Source organism: Triturus cristatus, chromosome 8, assembly GCF_964204655.1.
Source record: "Triturus cristatus chromosome 8, aTriCri1.1, whole genome shotgun sequence".
NCBI classification, from domain to species: Eukaryota; Metazoa; Chordata; class Amphibia; order Caudata; family Salamandridae; genus Triturus; species Triturus cristatus.
The window spans coordinates 1,544,704,786-1,544,722,237 of record NC_140591.1 but is presented as its reverse complement, the minus strand read 5'-3'; the positions used below and the strand labels follow the sequence as shown (position 1 = coordinate 1,544,722,237).

Below are 17,452 nucleotides of genomic sequence, written 5' to 3'. Positions count from 1 at the left end.
ACCATAGTTGTGATTCCCAAGGAGGGCAAGCCTCGTGATCGTTGTGCCTCATACAGGCCCATTTCCCTATTGAATGCTGAACCGAAGATTCTCGCCAAGGTCCTCGCTATCGCTTACTCACTGTTATCTGTGACCTGATTCATCCGGATCAATCTGGTTTCATTCCGCACCGGAACACTGCTCTCAACCTGCGGCGTTTGCATGGCGTTCTCGCCAGGGTGGAGTTTCTTTCCGAGCCGGCCATCTTGGCTTCCTTGGACGCCACGATGGCCTTTGATACGATAGAATGGCCATACCTCTGGGCCACACTGGCGAAGTTCGGTTTCGGGGCGGGATTTATTAGTTGGGTGAGACTTTTATATACGGATCCGCTAGCTCAGGTTGTTGTCAATGGGAGGGTGTCCCAGCCCTTCGCTCTCGGGAGGGGTACTAGGCAGGGGTGTCCGCTGTCCCCCCTGCTCTTTGCTCTTGCTCTAGGACCGCTCGCAGCCTGGCTCCGATGGGAACCGTCGATAAAGGGCATTCAGTGGGCCCCTGGCTTTGAGGACCGAGTCTTGTTGTACGCGACAATATTCTTTTGTACCTCACCTCCCCGCGTGAATCCCTTAATGTCCCTTTTGACGTCCTCACTTCTTTCGGGAAAAACTCCGGGCTGATCATTAATTGGTCCAAATCTTGCGTGTATGTTATTTCCGGTGGCCTTCCCCCCCTTGCCGAATAGGTTTCCCATTCAAATTTCGCAATCCGGTTTCAAGTACTTGGGAGTCTATGTATCGTTGGACCCGGCGGTCCGCCATGAGCATAATCTCCTTCCTCCTCTCCGGCGATTGAAGTTGGATGTGGCTCGCTGGCGTAGGTTGCCGTTGTCGCCACTCGGTCGAGCGGCACTTTTTAAAATGATGTCCCTGCCCCGATTTCTCTACGCACTCCAGAACTCCTTTGATATTATTCCGGCGGCCTACTTCCGGAAGGTAGAGGGTTTACAGAGGAGACTTATTTGGGACGGTCGCGCTCGTATCGCTCTTGCAAAACTGACTCTCCCCTGGTATGACGGGGGCATCGCGCTCCCGGACATCAGGAGGTACTATTGGGCCTCCCAGCTGTCCGCTATCAACCATGCTACGTATGCACCCGGTTCAAATCCGGCTTTCGAGATGGATAAATATCAGTTGCCTGGTGGCAACTTCAACAGAGCGCTCTATTCTTGGACGGCGGGGAGGAACCTAACGGGACCCACTAAGATTGCAGTACGTGTGTGGAAGGATGCCAATGTGGCCATGCGTTGGAATGATCGCCTGACACGAGCGACCCCCTTGTTTGCGTCGGACGGATTGGGATGCCTCTGGACAACTAAAGGTTTTGAGAACTGGGATATGATTGGCATTAGCAGAGTGGGTGATCTCTGGGTGAAAGATGCGGTCAAATCCTTTGCGGTGCTTCAGAGTGAGTATGAGTTGAGTGAGAGGGAGTTCTTCAGGTACGCACAGGTTCGCCACGCTTTGCTGTCGGTCTTCAAGGCCGGTACCACGATCCCCGCAGCTTCACCACTTGAGGACCGTATACTTGATGGTCATCTGCCCGATAGTACGATTTCTTTGATTTATAAGAAATTAATCAAAAATCGGGCGGACCTCCTTGTGCATCTTCGGGAGGCCTGGACCGGAGAGGGGTTGGAGTTGGACGACGAGGACTGGCAGTCTGCACTGTCCTCCCCGAAAGAGGTTGCCATTCCTGCCCGTCTCCGTCTTGTCCAGCTTAAAATTCTTCACCGTGTTTATGTGACGGGTCCTCGTTTGGTTGTGATGGGTTTTTCTTAGGATGGGCTGTGTAAGCGCGGCTGTGGAATGAGCGCCACCTTCCTTCATATCCTTTGGGAGTGTCGCGAGGTTGCGGCTTATTGGCGCCGTGTGCATGCGGTAATGGAGTGTGTCACTGGGGTCGCTCTGTTGCCTGAGGCTCGTTGATGTTTGCTGAATGTGTGGGAGCCGAATGATTACAACGTTGCCCAGGCCCGGTGGGCGGCACTTGGGAACATGATTGCAAAGAGGGATATCGCGCAGTTTTGGGGTTCCCGACGGCCTCCCGCCGTGTCAGTGTGGAAGGAGAACATGGACTGGTGCATGTTCAGAGAGAAGACGGTATATCTGGTTCGGGGCAAGCCTGGGGCGTGGGGTAAAATTTGGGGTTAGTGGAACGCCTATCGAGGTAACATTTGTACGCCCCCATTTAAAGATACTTCTGACATTTCTCTGTCCCCCTGATCCTGGGGTTCCCGGAGTACTGTACTCTTTATGCTGATTGATCTGACTTCCCCGCTGCCTCCCCCCCCGGGTCATCTCTATTGACCTCCTGATTTTTTACCTGGTATGGAGGGGTCCCCCCATCGGAGCTTGACACCGTCTAGACTGTTTCTCGCCTTGAGTTTTGTTTTTTTGTTCGTTCTTTTCTTTTAAAATTTAAAATATCTGTATCCTGCCTAACTTCTGAGTTGCCGAGAATAACTTTTGTAATCCTGCTGCGCCTCTGGGGATCAGTCGCTGCTTTGTGACGTCACGTAATTGGCATGCATATACTAGCGGCCGGCCCTGGTGGTTGTAGGCCCATGTTTGTATTGCTGGTTTTCTGCACAATAAAGTTTTTCACAAAAAAAAAAAAGACACCCAACTGAGAAGGCCAGGCTGCCTGTCCCATCTACTGACCATATCAGTCGACTGCAGATCCTTGTATAGCAAAGACTCTACAACCAGAAACTCCAAAGTTAAAAGCGGCCAAAACATTGAAACTATCCTTCACCAGGGCAGCCACCAGGATCTGGAACCCCACCTCTTCAAGCAACACACACCCGCTGCACTCAAGCAGCGTGCAGCGTTAACGCATGATCCTTCTACGCTGGTTGATGTTCTTTGTCAAGTCTGTATTTTTCAGATGTCCTTCCACCTGTCCTGTGTAAGGCTGTCCACCTTCTAAATGTTGTTTGAATTTATGACCATGTCTCTTCCTTCATATTTACACCATGAGCACCCTCATCAGTACGCCATACAAATCTCTCAACCGCTCCTAGTTTGAGTTGGTGACTCGACGTTCTCTACGGTACCTACTTACTGCTGAATATGTGGCTGTCACTGATTGTTGTGTTGTGAAGCGCGCTAATAATGTGCAGTATGGCTGAGCTATGGAAAGCCTCCTAATAATAAATAAATAAATATACCCGTAAATAAATAAATATGCAGAGTGCTTTGCAGTAAGTTTTACAAGGACTGGGTACATGGAAAAGAGAAGAGAGACATTCCATCCCACCTGATCATGTCATCAATCATTTTGCCGATAGAGATCTGCAGGGTTCCCAGGGTTTCATGAGCGGGGAGGATGTAGGCCAGGCGGGTGAAGCTTAGCATGCTGGTCACTGCGAAGAGCACCTCAGCGATGAACTGGGGGTCCTCTGTGTTCCATTCGTACCTCTCTGGAAGAGCAAAGCAAGCACCTCAGGTAATATCAGCTCTTTCATCTTTGTTACACATTATTGGCTCAGGTTTAGGGCCTCTTTAGCATCTTTTGTAGTTTGGCAAACTTTTATGGTAAAATATGTGAATCTTTAGATTCTGCATTCTATGCTGATTGCATCTCATGCAGATTTTCACTAAAATACAATACTAGTAAACACTGCTCCCAATCACTGCAGTTGTTGGTCCATGCGTTTTGTCTACCCAGGTTCAGCCATAAAGACCTGCTTACTTTACCCAACATAGGAGAATTTGTGACGTTGTGGTGGCGATAGGGTCAGCGTCCTATTACCAAGGCAGAGCTAAACCACATAACATGGCTAAAAGCTAAAATGCTGCCTTGGTAATAGGGCCCCATTCACGCTAAAATTAGCGTGAAAGGGGCGTGCAGTGGGTGTTGTGGTGGGCGTTCCACCGCAACACCCATTCACTTCGACACTGCCACCTATTATCAAGAGAAGCGATAATAGGTGGCAGCGCCGAACTTAAGACCAGGAAAGTCCTGGTCTTAAGGTGGGGAAGCGAGGAGAAATGCTTAATTTCTCCTCGTTTTTGCTTTTTCCATGTGTGCTGCCTTGTGCAACACACATGGAAAAAGCAAAATGCCAAGGTTTGTTTATGTACAGGAAGGTGTCCCTTCCTGTACATAAACAAACCTTTTCTTTAAATGCCATTTTGTAACTTGCATGTGCGCTGCATGAAGCAGCACACATGTAAGTTATAAAATGGCATTTTGGGTTTGTTTATGTACAGGAAGGAACACCTTCCTGTATATAAACAAACCTCCCAGCTCGCAGACACCCTTGCACTCTGGGGCAAGAGTGCCTGCGTTGGCGCTAAGTTGTGAGACTTAGCGCCATCGCAGGGGGAAACGCCAGGCTGCACCATATCCTTGGTAATATGGTGCAGCCTGGCGCTTCCGAAGTGGCGATGAGAGGCGTTATGTCAAGGAGGCTAACGCCTCTCACCGCCACTTTCTAGATAATATACCCCATAAAGGTTAATCAGACACCTCCATCAGATGCAAAAAACATCGAAATTTCTCTAAAGCTACTGTGATTTGCAGCTCGGCACCTGAGCAGAGAAAAGACCAAACTCCTCCGAGAAAGAACGTCTGTTGCGTTGAAGAAGGATGCAATAGTACAATATTCATCAGCAACAATTAGTTTTTCAATCCCAGCATTTATTACTCCATGAATCATTTGCATATATCCTTTAATACAATATGGCATGTCGTAACAGTAATGGATATATTGCAAAAGGTGGGAGCCTTGCTAGACCAGGCTATCGCTAGAGGAAATATGCCCATATAGGAACATAGGGGTAGCTTCAGGGGGTTGTTTGTGGTGTGACACATCCCCAAATGAATGCATTGTTGGCTTCAATAATTCCAACCCTAAGCTCTCATGTTAGTTTGCAAATGTGCATGAAAGTGAACAAGAGCTGCATCTAATCCTCGTGATAATAACATCTGTCATAATTTTGGACGACTGACACAGTCAAAGGCAGAAGATAAGTCCATGAAAGCCAGGTATAGAGATGTTTGCTTTGCAAAAGTATATTTGCCTAACACCAAATTCAAGTTCACACATTGCTCAATTGTCCCGATCTTATTTCTAAATCCATATTGTGATGGGCACAAAATGGACTCCGCTTGGACCCACTCCCGAATTCTATTATAAATAACACGCCCTAAGATTTTTAACTGTGGTGTCAATCAAGGAGATGGGCCTATAGCAAATAGAGTCAAACCTATTGCCCTTCTTAAATATGGGGACGATGATTGATGTGCGCCAGGAGGTAGGCAAATCAGTGTTGTGCTTCAGTAAATCAATTGGGAAACCATCTGGCCCGGGGGCCTTTACCTCCACACATTGAATGATAGCCTCTTCCATCTCACCTGACTTATCCTAACATCTATCAGCCCCCTACTGTCAATTTCAAAAACATCCTCGGCAGAGGGAGCTGCATAAACCTTTCTAAAATGAGTTTCCCATGCCTCGCTAGTGATGTGACAGGAGATTGAGGACACTAACTAGTTTTTGTGTCTCATGTCCTTAACAGTTGCCCAGAAATGGCTACTATTTTCAGGAGGGCTGCCTGTCCTAATAAGTCCCATTGTTCCAATATTACATCCTGCCACTGCTTAGAGGTAACAGCCTTGTATTGTTTCCTCAGGGTGACAACTAGTGCTCGATCTCTGGGCTTGTTCCCAAGAGTTATTCTGAAATCCTGATTATCCACAGTACAATCGTGTTTAAACCAGTGATGTAATTTATTGGGAGGGGGGGCGTATAGGTTTAACGAGAGCTCTCTTAAATCTAAAAGATAGGCCATTAAATGCACCAATAATCTGGTGCTTAGGATCCTCCTCAGCCACGCAAACCTCCACCATTCGCTTATTATCCTTAATTACTAATTCTAATATTCGGTTAGGGTCATGCATTCTCCATATCAACCTTAGGTTGTCCGTTGTGGGTTAGAGATTGCTGGCCCGATCTCTCTCTCATTATCTCTCTCTCTCTCTCTCTTTCTCTCTCTCTCTCTCTCACTCTCTCTTGTATTCTTATACCTAGTGCATCAGTTATTACCCACAGGTTCCAGAACAGAGACACAAATATAGAAATCCTGAAAAAAAAATATTCTCAAGTACTTAGTGTCAACCTCAACTACAGGTCCTCTACACCATTGCATAACACCAACCTTCAAATTTTAAATAGTCAGTCATCAATCACATTCTAGTACGCCTTCTCCCCCACACTCAACTAGAGGACTGGACCATACATCTGCAACTGGAAAATGGATATAGCCCACTAGTTCTAAACCTCATGCTAGACATGAGAGATTCAAAGGCTAATCACCACCATCAGACAGGCATAGAAATAAGAAACAGGAGGCACCAATGAGAAATGGTGCACTAGGAGGAACTAGGAATTTTTTTATAAGAGGACCTTCATTTCATCCAATCAACCCTAGATTAGATATCCTCACGTTGCCTTGTCACATCAGTCTTACTACTTATGAAGACCTATGAGGAACTAATAAAATGCCTCATACCCTGGCTGACCTGAGAAACATCTCTAACAAATAACATAACAGTAACCATGGCCCATCTGCAGGACTGAAACAAAAGAAACAAGCACTAAATAAGGATGAGCCAAACCTGGGATTACATTGCTTCTAACTTCTTCTCACATTCCCACCAATCCTCACAAAACTGAGCCAGAGGTTTTCTTCTACCAACTTGAGCCCGCTGCCTCTACTTTCTTGTCCCTCCTACCTAAACTAGGGACTATTTTGCATCCCAAAAATACACTGAATCACACATTAAATTTCTTATCTAATAGATGTATTCTAGATAGAAGGTAATTGATTTTTGTTTTGTATTTTCACCACAGCAAACTTTTCTTTAATTTGTTAGTCATGACCCAAAACACAAGCTAGACTTAGTGGGCTTGCTCATGTTTGTTTATAAATGTCACAATATTCCATGTATTGTGAAGTGTAATCGCACTCTTATAGTTACCATGTCTGGAGATATCCTAGTGCTGTCCTTTCATGATCAGAAAATTCACATTTCTCCTCCTCTTGAAACCTTAAAACTTCCATGAGACATTTTATTGGTTAGCTCATCAGGTGACAATCCAAATTCTACAATGAATTCAATGGTACACCTCGCAACATTCTCAACTCTGACTCTCGCAGTTACCTCTGATGAGTGCCCTATTCCCATTCTGTGCCAATCGTCCCCACTAACAGTTAGCAAACTGCTCTAGTTGTCTCTCATGTTGTCTCTATAACCAGAAACATCATTTGATGGAATACCCCTTAAAGAAACTTGAAAAATGTGAGTAGTGTCAAGAAAGTTCCTAGTCACTGGTGCATCCGGTAACCTTCCTTCTGCAGATGATTAGTGGGGAACAATATCACTGTTCTCTCATGAACAATAAGCAGGACGTGTTCTTGCAACATCAGTCACATCCCCCACATTGAAAAGCCACAGGAAGTTTACCATATTCAATGCTGAAAGCTCCTCTAAGGGGACTTAGGTGGTCTCCTTCATTAAATAGAATCTAATTATCTATTACTTTCAGTGTTGCCTTTTTGACATCATTTCTACATTTTCTAGATGAATGAAACCTAATTCTGTGGTGTTACTAAACAAATCAATAGCAATAAAGCATCATATTTGAGGATGCTGCTGGCGAAAGGACAGATTAGAAGAAGTTGCGGATGGATGGTCCTACCTGTTTTAGTGAGATAGTAGCACTCCGCAGAATCCGGCATATCCAGGCAGACGATGTACCCCCGTACAGCAATGAGGACTCTGAGTGAGAAGGAAGCCAGGTACATGCTGATGATGACCATGTCAAGGAAGTTCCACCAGTCCAGGAAGTAGCTGCGTAGACCCTCAATCCAGACCTCTTTACACTCAAACCAGAAGAAACCTTTTGAAGCAGATGGGGGGGGGGGGGTTGATAAAAGTGGAACATACGTAAGAAGTCAGTAAACTTTAGAGGAATGTTGAAATCACACTGACAAAAACATAGTACTTTAAAGTTTTTTTCCAATGGGTGAACTACTACTACAAAAGGCAAGATATACCTATAGCAGAAGTTGATGTGCCACATTTTCCATTGTAATGGTTCCTTCTGAAGCAGATCTGGTAGATATTAATTACAGGCAATTGTGAAATATAAGTATACCAGACAGGCAAAAGTGTTTTTCACATTTAGATATGCTAATTTAGAATGAATGAAGGTAAAACTCCAACTTAGCATTATACCACAACACCATGGTTTTAATATCAACCTGCATGTTGTGTCCACTATTTTCACCACCAACATATTAGCACGATAAGTAGATGTACACTTTGGAACAGGAAATCTATACTTCCGTATACATACTTACCTAGGCAATATGCTGTTGGTTAATATTGTGTATACAATACTTTTGCAAGTTTTGTTACATATGTTATTCTAGCCAAACCTCTTAGTCAGCCTTTTCAGAACCACCCTCTCTGCATGCAGCAGATTATTGAAGATTAGGGTAGCTTTAACCCTGAGTAAGACCTCTGGGCTCCATTTAAAATCTGCATTTTGAAGTGGGTGAAGTATTACTACAGTAGTATTACTTATGCACTCTAAATGCTGTTTACTCACATACATGCAGAGACCTCCGCCACGCCTATCTTTTTTGTGCGAAGGCCTCCATCACACATGCAGGGATCTCTGCACACGCAGGTCTAAGTTTTAGTAGTAAATGTGGGAGGGACAGGGGGAGTGGCTGGACCATGGAGAATACTTATACCTAATTGGAAGTGGTCTAATCTACGGAGCATCATGCAAATACAAACCAGCCCATTGCTATTCAAATACGACACTAATTAAGGTACTACAGCCAAAAAGGTTCTCAAACAACAGTACATGTACCCCAGCTGAGACTTGGAGTATGTCCAGCACAATACATGGCTACTCAAGCACTGCAAACACACAAAAAGTGATAGGAGGAAGCTTGTAATAAGTCTAACCAGCGGCAATCACTCTGGGTAGCACTCCAACCCATTGTTCTTTTGCCCATCAGACCTCCACAGATTACACCCAGCCATATGCAAATCAGTCTTGACCCTGCTCCAATACGGACAGTCCAGCCGGAACTGCCCAGCGAGGTCTTCACTGAACCAGAACACATGCAACCCAAGATAGGTTTCACCCTGATTGGGGCTCTTCAGTCAGGTGTAACTTGGTTCCAGTGAGACAGTGACAAGGGAACCATGTCTGGGCATACCCTTGGCCACTTGGGGCAGTTCATCGAATACCCAAAAGGTGATGGGAGGATGCTTGCAATAAGTCTCACCACTGGTAAGTACTCGGGTTTGCATTCCAACCCATCAATCTTTTGCCCACCATGCAGCTTCAGATTAGACACAGCCATATGCAAATCAGTCTTGACACTGCTCCAATTAGAAAAGTCCAGCTCGAACTGCCAAGCCAGGCCCTGATTGGGGCTCCTCAGTCGGATGTAGCATGGTTCCAGTGGCACAGTGAGCAAGGGACCCCCTTCAATACAATAGGTACTGCAACACACTCCCATAGAAAATGATGGAGGCAGGAAATGAAAATAACATAAAATCAATAAGGGTATCCCTCTGCCTCAAAAAGCCTAGGTGCACTTCTCGAATAGACACCACCTCTGCATCAGATGGGGAATAGCAAAATGTATCCTTTTTTATATATAACCCTCACCCACTCTAGCAGTGGTACGCTTCATCATCGGGTTCACCCTGTGCTCCATGTTTAAATTGTGATTGTGATTCATTATCCCTGATTGGCATATTTGATTTACTGGAAAGGTGCTAGTAAAGTGCACTGTGTGGGCCCAGGGCCTGTAAATCAAATGCTACTAATGGGCCTGCAGCACTGATTGTGCCACCCACATGAGTAGCCCTGCAATCATTAATCAGGCCTGTCCCTGCAGTGTCTGTGAGTGCAGTTTCACACTGCCATCTCGACTTAGCAAGTGCACTCACTTGCCAGGCCCAAACCTTTCCCTTCTCTACATGTAAGGCACCTCTAGGGTAGACCCTGGGAGAAAATGGGCAGGGTACAGTGTATGTGAAAGGTAGAATGCGTACTGGTGTGTTTTACATGTCCTTATAGTGAAATATTGGCAATTTCATTTTTCACTATTGCAAGGACCATCTATTCCATAGGTTATCATTGGGACTGCCTTGTAACCTCCAAGTGTAACTTACAATTGGATAGAGATTTGGAGTTCGGGGTCCCTGAACTCACTGTTTTAAAATACATCTTTTAGTATAGTTGGTTTTTAAATTGCCTGTTTGAAAATGCCACTTTTCGAAAGTGGCGATTACAATACTTTACAATTCTGGGCCTCTGCTGCCTGTGGAATCAGAGTTGGCCTGTTTGTGCATTCACTCTAGACAGACATACAAAGGGACCTAAGGTGTGTCCTGCATATCCTGCTGCCCATCACTATGCTGATCGGTCTTCCTGAGCTAGAGTGGAGGGAGGAGTTGTCACTGACACCTGAATAGGGCTGTGCTTGTCCTCGCACAAAGCATTTCTCCAACCCCCTGTGGTGTGTCTGGAACCAGGTCAGGGAAAGGCAGCGTCTTGTGCACTACAAAGACTTTCCTTTGAAGTTTGCCTACTTCAAAGGCAGAAACTGGTATAAATGCTGGAGCCGTGACACCATAACTTCAGAACACTTCTGAACTAAAGAGGAGATTCTACCAAGAAGAAGAGTTGGAGAAGCTGCAGGAGGGGAACTGCCACTCTGCTGGTTGCTGTGTTGTGCTGGCCTACTGCTTGCTGCTTCTGTCTTGGGCAGTCAAAGGACTGGACTTTGCTTGCTGTATCCTGCTTGCCAAGGTACTCCAAAGGCTTGTGTGTGCCTGCTTCCTGTTAAGAAGTCTCAGGGCCATCAAATATTTCATCTGCAGACCCTGAACTCCACTAGTGGGAGTTCTGACCTGCCAAGCTGTAGCACTTCCAGTTCTGGGCCCTTGAATCCATGATTTACCCTTCAGCACCTGTTTTTCCTGATGCAGCACTGCTGTGTGGCAGAAAAACCAATGTAACGCTGTGGATAGACCAAAGAATCAACGCAGCGCCTGCTCGAGCGGTTGAAAGATCACTGTAGGACGAGTCCTGAGCACCCTGTCTTTGACGTCTGAGACACCCACTCGCACTCCAATGCAGGCCTGCTATGTGGCTGAAGAAATCGATATATCGCCTGCTCGTGGCTGGAAAATCGATGCAGTGCCTGTTTTGCCACTGCCGTATTAACCCAGCTCACCCAAACCTTTGATGCATCGCACCTGTGCGCCACGTTCTTCAGCAACGTAGCCCAACAGTAAGGAACCGAGACCCAGTGTCCAGAAATCGATGCATCAGTCGATGCATCACCTTCCCTGTTGGTAAGGAATCAACACATCACCTCCCCTGTCAGAAAGGAATCGACGCATCACCTCCCCTGAGAGTAAGAAATCAACGCATCACCTTCCCTGAGAGTAAGGAATTGATGCATCGATTTGCTTTCCCAGCACCTCATCTCCCCTGCACCTCTTTTCGTTTTCGTTTTTTATGCATGCCAGGTACTTTGTGATTAAAGTGATGCATCCATATTTTCCTATGGAATGTTTTGAACCTTTTAAAAGTGCTATTTTTGCTTGTGCATGTTGGATTTTTGTTGTTTTGGTCTTGTTTTATTCAACTAAGTATTAGCTATCTTTGTAAATGGGTGTGGTATTCTTTTGTAGTGTTTTCACTGTGTTATTATGTGTTTATGTACAAACACTTTACACATTGCCTCTAAGAGAAGCCTAACTGCCCGTGCCAAGTTACCAAGGAGGTAAACAGGGGTTATCTTGGGTGTGTAACTCCCTTACCCTGACTAGAATAAGGGTCCCAACTTGGACAAGGTGCAAGCCACTGCCAACTAGAGAGCCCCATTTCTAACACTATCTAATAAGAACTTTTCATATCCTAGACATGTGACACTGCAAACATGGTTCACTGGAGAAGGCCTACTTGGCTTACTTGTTCACAGTAACACTGAGCTGTGACTCGCCTATTCAACGTAACCTCATCCAGAAGGAACCAGCCCTAAGTAAGGGTGCATGATCTTTCATTTCATTCATAACATAACTGAATACATCCATCAGCCAGCCCTAAGACCATTGTAACAACAAAGTTACCCTGTGTTATAATACAGTACATCGCAAACTTAGCAGCATTGCTGCTGTAGTTAGGTGAAAGAAAGGCAAAAAACAAGAACAGCCGTACTCCAGCAGGATAACAACTTGGCAAACTTTAACACAGCATTATCCAGCGCTCTCGAATTTCCAGAGCTACAATCAAGCAAATTGTTTCCCTATCAAGGAAAACAGCTCTTCAATATTTAGAAATTTCAACTGGTAAAAAAGTGCATAATTTCAAATGTTTGAAATTAATTTTTTGTTGTGATGTGACAGATTTAGACAACTGCAAAAAACTGAAATATTTGAGTCGCGGAGGAGTAAGCAGGATGCAAACAGCCCTTATTTGAAGTGAAAAATGCACAGTTGCAGCATAGATGAGAGAAGAAGTGAACACACGATTTCTAAAAGTTTACAAACAAATTTGCATCAATCTGTGGTATTGACCAAATATAAAATGATTGGTTCATGTTGACAAGTGGAACATACATACATTGATCTATGCACGTTCACAAACATACAGCAATAAGTGGAAGCTGAAATTGTGCTTAGGTATGAGTGGTAGGTATATAACTATTTTGTGAGATTTAAGAAACTATAATGTTGTTTCATTTTTAATAAAAATCTAGGCCATTTCTAGAGTGCACACAACAATTGACTTAAATGTGGCTTCTGCCTGCCATCCACGCTCCAAACTCATGTCTTAAGAATTAAAGACAAAGTATTAACCTTCGATGTAAAACAGGAGAAATAAAGAGATGCCCATCTAGCGGCTGAAATTAACAATGTGTAAGTGTGGGAGCCGGCCTCGTGGCGTGGTCCTATTCCCCCTCGCTAAGCCGCACGAGGTCCCATGCACCTCGGGGCTCCTCCATTTTGGATTATACGTCACTCCACGTGACCACCTGCGTGACCCCGCTTCACCCGGCCTCTGTCCCAGCGAGGCCCGACATCGAGGCGCCAACCCCTGGCCCGGGGGAAACCACGTGAACCCTTCCCACTCCCGGCGGAGGGCAGTATCGATGGGACCCCCAACCGTCCTTCCACACCTAGGTGCGATCGCCCCACAGCTCTCTGGGGCCTGGCGCCTCTCCTGCTGGGCGTCTGGCCGCCCCCACCCGGCCTCTCCGCCCCCTCCGGGCGCAAGGGTCCGGACATCAAAGGGCTCCAGTCCTATATCTGGGGCGACCCGACAACAGGACAACAGTTGTATCCCGGAGTCAAGAGCCCTGCTGATCGGATCGCGGCTGACCCTACGGAAGAAGACTCATCCTGAACCCACAATCTGAGCCCTGCTGACGACGTCGCGGCTCCACCGTGCTTAAAGACCTTCACGAACCTTTGGGGCCCTGCTGACGCCGTCGTGGCCCGATCTTGTTGAACCTTACCATCAGAGCCCAGCTGACCTCGTCGCGGCTCGACCGAAGCGGACCTACCACCGGAGCCCTGCTGACTGTGTCGCGGCTCGACCCAAGCGGAACTACCACCCGAGCCCTGCAGACGCCGTCGCGGCTCCCCACGTCCGAGCCGCTCTGAGACCAGCACTCAAGGTCTGGTGCAGAGCCCTCCCGTACCTGGTACCTGGTTGGTACTAAGACTGTCCCGCTACCCTATCCCTCTAACAGACATTGAGACTCTTACGGGATCCCTCGATCCCACTGTAAATATTGAACGTACTTCTTCTGATAAAGAACCAAGTCAAGCAACTGATATTGAGTCCTGTGTGGTGGTGTTACTGGGCCTAGTACGATCATAGTAGAAGGACCTCCCCGAAGGGGGCTTCTCAGCGGCGCTCGGCTAGACCTTTGCGGTAGGAAGGTGCCCCGGAATAGTCTCCCCGACTCCCCGGTGGTCCTCCCTCCAACATTTGGTGGCCAGCGACGGGATCCGAGCCAGACGCAATCATACAGGCAAGTAACGCACCCACTACCTAACCAGACGGAAAAAGAAAAGGGAAACATGGAAGGCCAAGAGGCAACAGTGGCCGCAACCTTCCAGCCGGAAAGGTTGGAAGAATACACCCACAAAGAACTGAAACAATTCTGCAAGGACAAAGAGATCCCAACCACAGGATTGGGCACCAAGGAAGAAATGCAGAAAGCCCTGAAAGCCTGGACAGAACCCGAGACCACTCCACCCCGAGCCGAAGGGACCTCGGCCCGGGACGGAAACCTGCCGACCCCAACCCCGACAGATGGGGGGCGAACCGTCCCAGAAACCAGCCTTTCCCACGAAGAAATGCGAGAACGGGAGAGGGTCCGGACACACGAAATGGACCTCGCCCGACTCCGGCTGGACGGTGAGCTCCTACTGGCGGAGAAGAAAATAGCCTTGGAGCAACTACGGCTGCAAGAGGAAATCGAGGAAAAGAAACGGCATCGGGAACTAGAGGAGAGACGGCTAACCCTCGAGCACGAGAGGAGCCTTAAGGAACTTGAACTAAAAGCTAAAACGGGGGAGACCAGCAACCCCGGAGCCCGGGACGCTCTGCCCCTGACCGAGCCAAAGGTTCACATCCCCAAGGATGTCGTCAAGGAGTACTATAAAAATGACGACATCCAGCAATGGTTCCGAGCGTACGAAGTAGCCATGACCTCCCATCGGGTACCCCAGAAGGATTGGGGTGCCGGCCTATGGGGGAGGTTCCTCAGCGAGGGCCGGGATACCCTGCTGCAACTCCCCGACGCGGTGATGACATCATACGACCACATGAAAGAAGCCCTACTCACACGCTACGGACTATCAGCCGAGATGTACCGGCAGCGCTTCCGGGACTGCAAGAAGCTCCCCGGTACCACATGGGTCGAATACGTGGACTTCTTCAGCCGAGCGTTGGAAGGATGGATAAAAGGAAGCAAGTTCACCTCATACAATGAACTGTTCGACCTCATTGTCTGGGAGCACCTCGCCAACAACTGCTTTGTTGAACTAAGGCAACACCTCCTGGACAGTAAACTGACCGAGCCCCGGAAGCTCGCCGCCGAAGCAGACCGATGGGTCAACACCCGGGTCCCCCGGAACCCAGTGGGGGACTACCAAAGGAGTACCACGGGACCTCCCCGCCAGCGAGGCGGGGGAGGGGGGTCCCACCGCAGTCGAGAATTCCCGGCCGGGCCGCCCAGAAGCCCGCCACGAGGCCAAGCCACCAACCACACTTCCCCGACCCTGGGCCGAAGGGGGACCCCTATCGCACGGCCTGGACCACGACCGACAGTGACCTGCTTTGGCTGTCAGCAGACCGGCCACTATGCGAGCGACCCGGCCTGCCCCGTGAACCGACGGAACGGGGGAGGGAGAAGACGAGGAGGAAAACCACGACGACGGGTCCCCCGAGTGGGAACCAGCTGCCATGTCGCTTGTATGCCTGGGCTCCCGAGAAATGGTGCCCCGAGCTGCCATCCTAAGCAACACCCAGAAGTACCAACAGTGGGTCACCATCAATGGACGACGGGCCGAGGCCCTCCGGGACACTGGGGCCAGTGTGACCGCTGTCCGCTGCCACCTGGTGGCCCCCGAACAAATCCTGCCGCATGTCCTATGCCCTGTCCGGACCGCGTACAACACCGAGAGCATGTGCCAGATGGCCAGGATCCCCTTCGAGTGGGGAGGAGTGTCCGGCACCCTAAAAGTAACTGTCCGCAACGACGCCCCAGTGGACTGCCTCCTGGGGAACGACCAAGAGAGCTCACCCTGGGCCCAGGTGGAACGCCGAGAGCATCTGGGGATGCTAGGACTGCCCGAGTGGGCCTGCGCCACCACCCGGTCCATGACTGCCCAACCAGCCACTACCGCGGCCCCCGACAAGCCGACGGGCCCCGAACTATCACCCTCCTCCGGCACGGAGGAACCGGACGAGGAGGCCAGGCCATCCGAACTTTCTCCCGACGAGGCCGCCTCCCTCAGCGAGATCCCCGAGTTGGCCCAGTGGCGCCACGACGGGGGCCCCACCCGCGAACAATTCCAGCAAGAGCAGAAAGGCCTGCCCCTCCCTCGAGGGGGCCCGACAGCAAGCGGCCGCCCAGGCTGCGGGGGACCCCACGGGAACCCACTGGGTCTATTGGGACAATGACTTATTGTATAGCGAGCAGAAAGTCGCCGAACTAGGAGCCGGCCGGGTGCTGGTGGTCCCCCTCCGATTTCGAGAGTTCCTCCTGAACCTGGCGCATGACGTGCCACTCGCCGGACACCTCGGGCGGGACAAAACTTACAGCCGCCTAGTGACCCATTTCTATTGGCCCCGAATGAGAAGAGACGTGGACCATCACTGCCGGTCCTGCCCGACCTGCCAAGCTAGCGGGAAGACTGGGGGGCGGGTGAAAGCCCCCCTCCAACCATTTCCAGCCGTCCACACCCCGTTCGAACGAGTGGGCATCGACATCGTGGGGCCCCTCGACCCCCGAACCGCCCTGGGGCACCGCTTCATCCTGGTACTGGTCGACCATGCCACCCGATACCCCGAGGCCATCCCACTCCGCACCGTGACAGCTCCAGTGGTGGGCCGGGCCCTGATGGGCATCTTCTCCAGGGTGGGGTTCCCCCGAGAAGTGGTGAGCGACAGGGGTACGAACTTTATTTCAAAGTACATGAGATCCCTCTGGCAACAATGTGGGGCCACCTATAAACTCACCACCCCTTACCACCCCCAGGGGAACGGACTGGTCGAGCGGTTCAACAGAACCCTGAAGGGGATGATCAAGGGCCTGGAAGAGCCCCTGAGGAGGAGATGGGATGTCCTGCTGCCCTGCCTCCTGTTCGCCTATCGGGAGGTACCACAGAAATCCCTGGGCTTCAGCCCCTTCGAACTGTTGTATGGGCACCCCGTCCGAGGGCCCCTCAGCCTGGTCAAGGAGGGCTGGGAGGAGCAAGTCCAAGATGCCCCTCCTGACGTCTTCCGGTACCTCATGACCCTGCGGAACCAGACTCGTAAGTTCCGGGCCCTGGCAGAAGCCAACCTCGAAGCCAGCCAAGAAGACATGAAACGCTGGTATGACGAAAATGCCTCAGCCATCGAGTTCGAGCCGGGCCAGCAAGTCTGGGTCATGTCACCCGTGGACCCCTGCGCCCTGCAGGACAAGTGGACCGGGCCCTTCAAGGTAGTTGAGAGGAAGAGCCCCGTCACATACCTGGTCGACATGGAGTCCCCAAGGAACCCCCTCCGGGTCCTACACGCCAACCGGCTCAAGCCCCACTTTGCCCGAACTGAACTAAGCCTACTGCTGGCTACCGACGA

At 49.2% G+C, this 17,452-nt stretch overlaps 1 protein-coding gene across 1 annotated transcript in view; it reads right to left on the bottom strand.

Moving 5' to 3' along the window:
* LOC146806100 (short transient receptor potential channel 2-like) overlaps positions 1-17,452 on the bottom strand; it is a 246,182-nt gene that overhangs the window by 50,385 nt on the left and 178,345 nt on the right. The window contains exons 6-7 of the mRNA XM_085623432.1: positions 7,748-7,948; positions 3,298-3,460 (exon numbers count right to left, since the gene is read on the bottom strand). Coding sequence (XP_085479558.1) covers positions 3,298-3,460; positions 7,748-7,948 — 364 coding nt within the window. The remainder of the gene's footprint in view (positions 1-3,297; positions 3,461-7,747; positions 7,949-17,452) is intronic.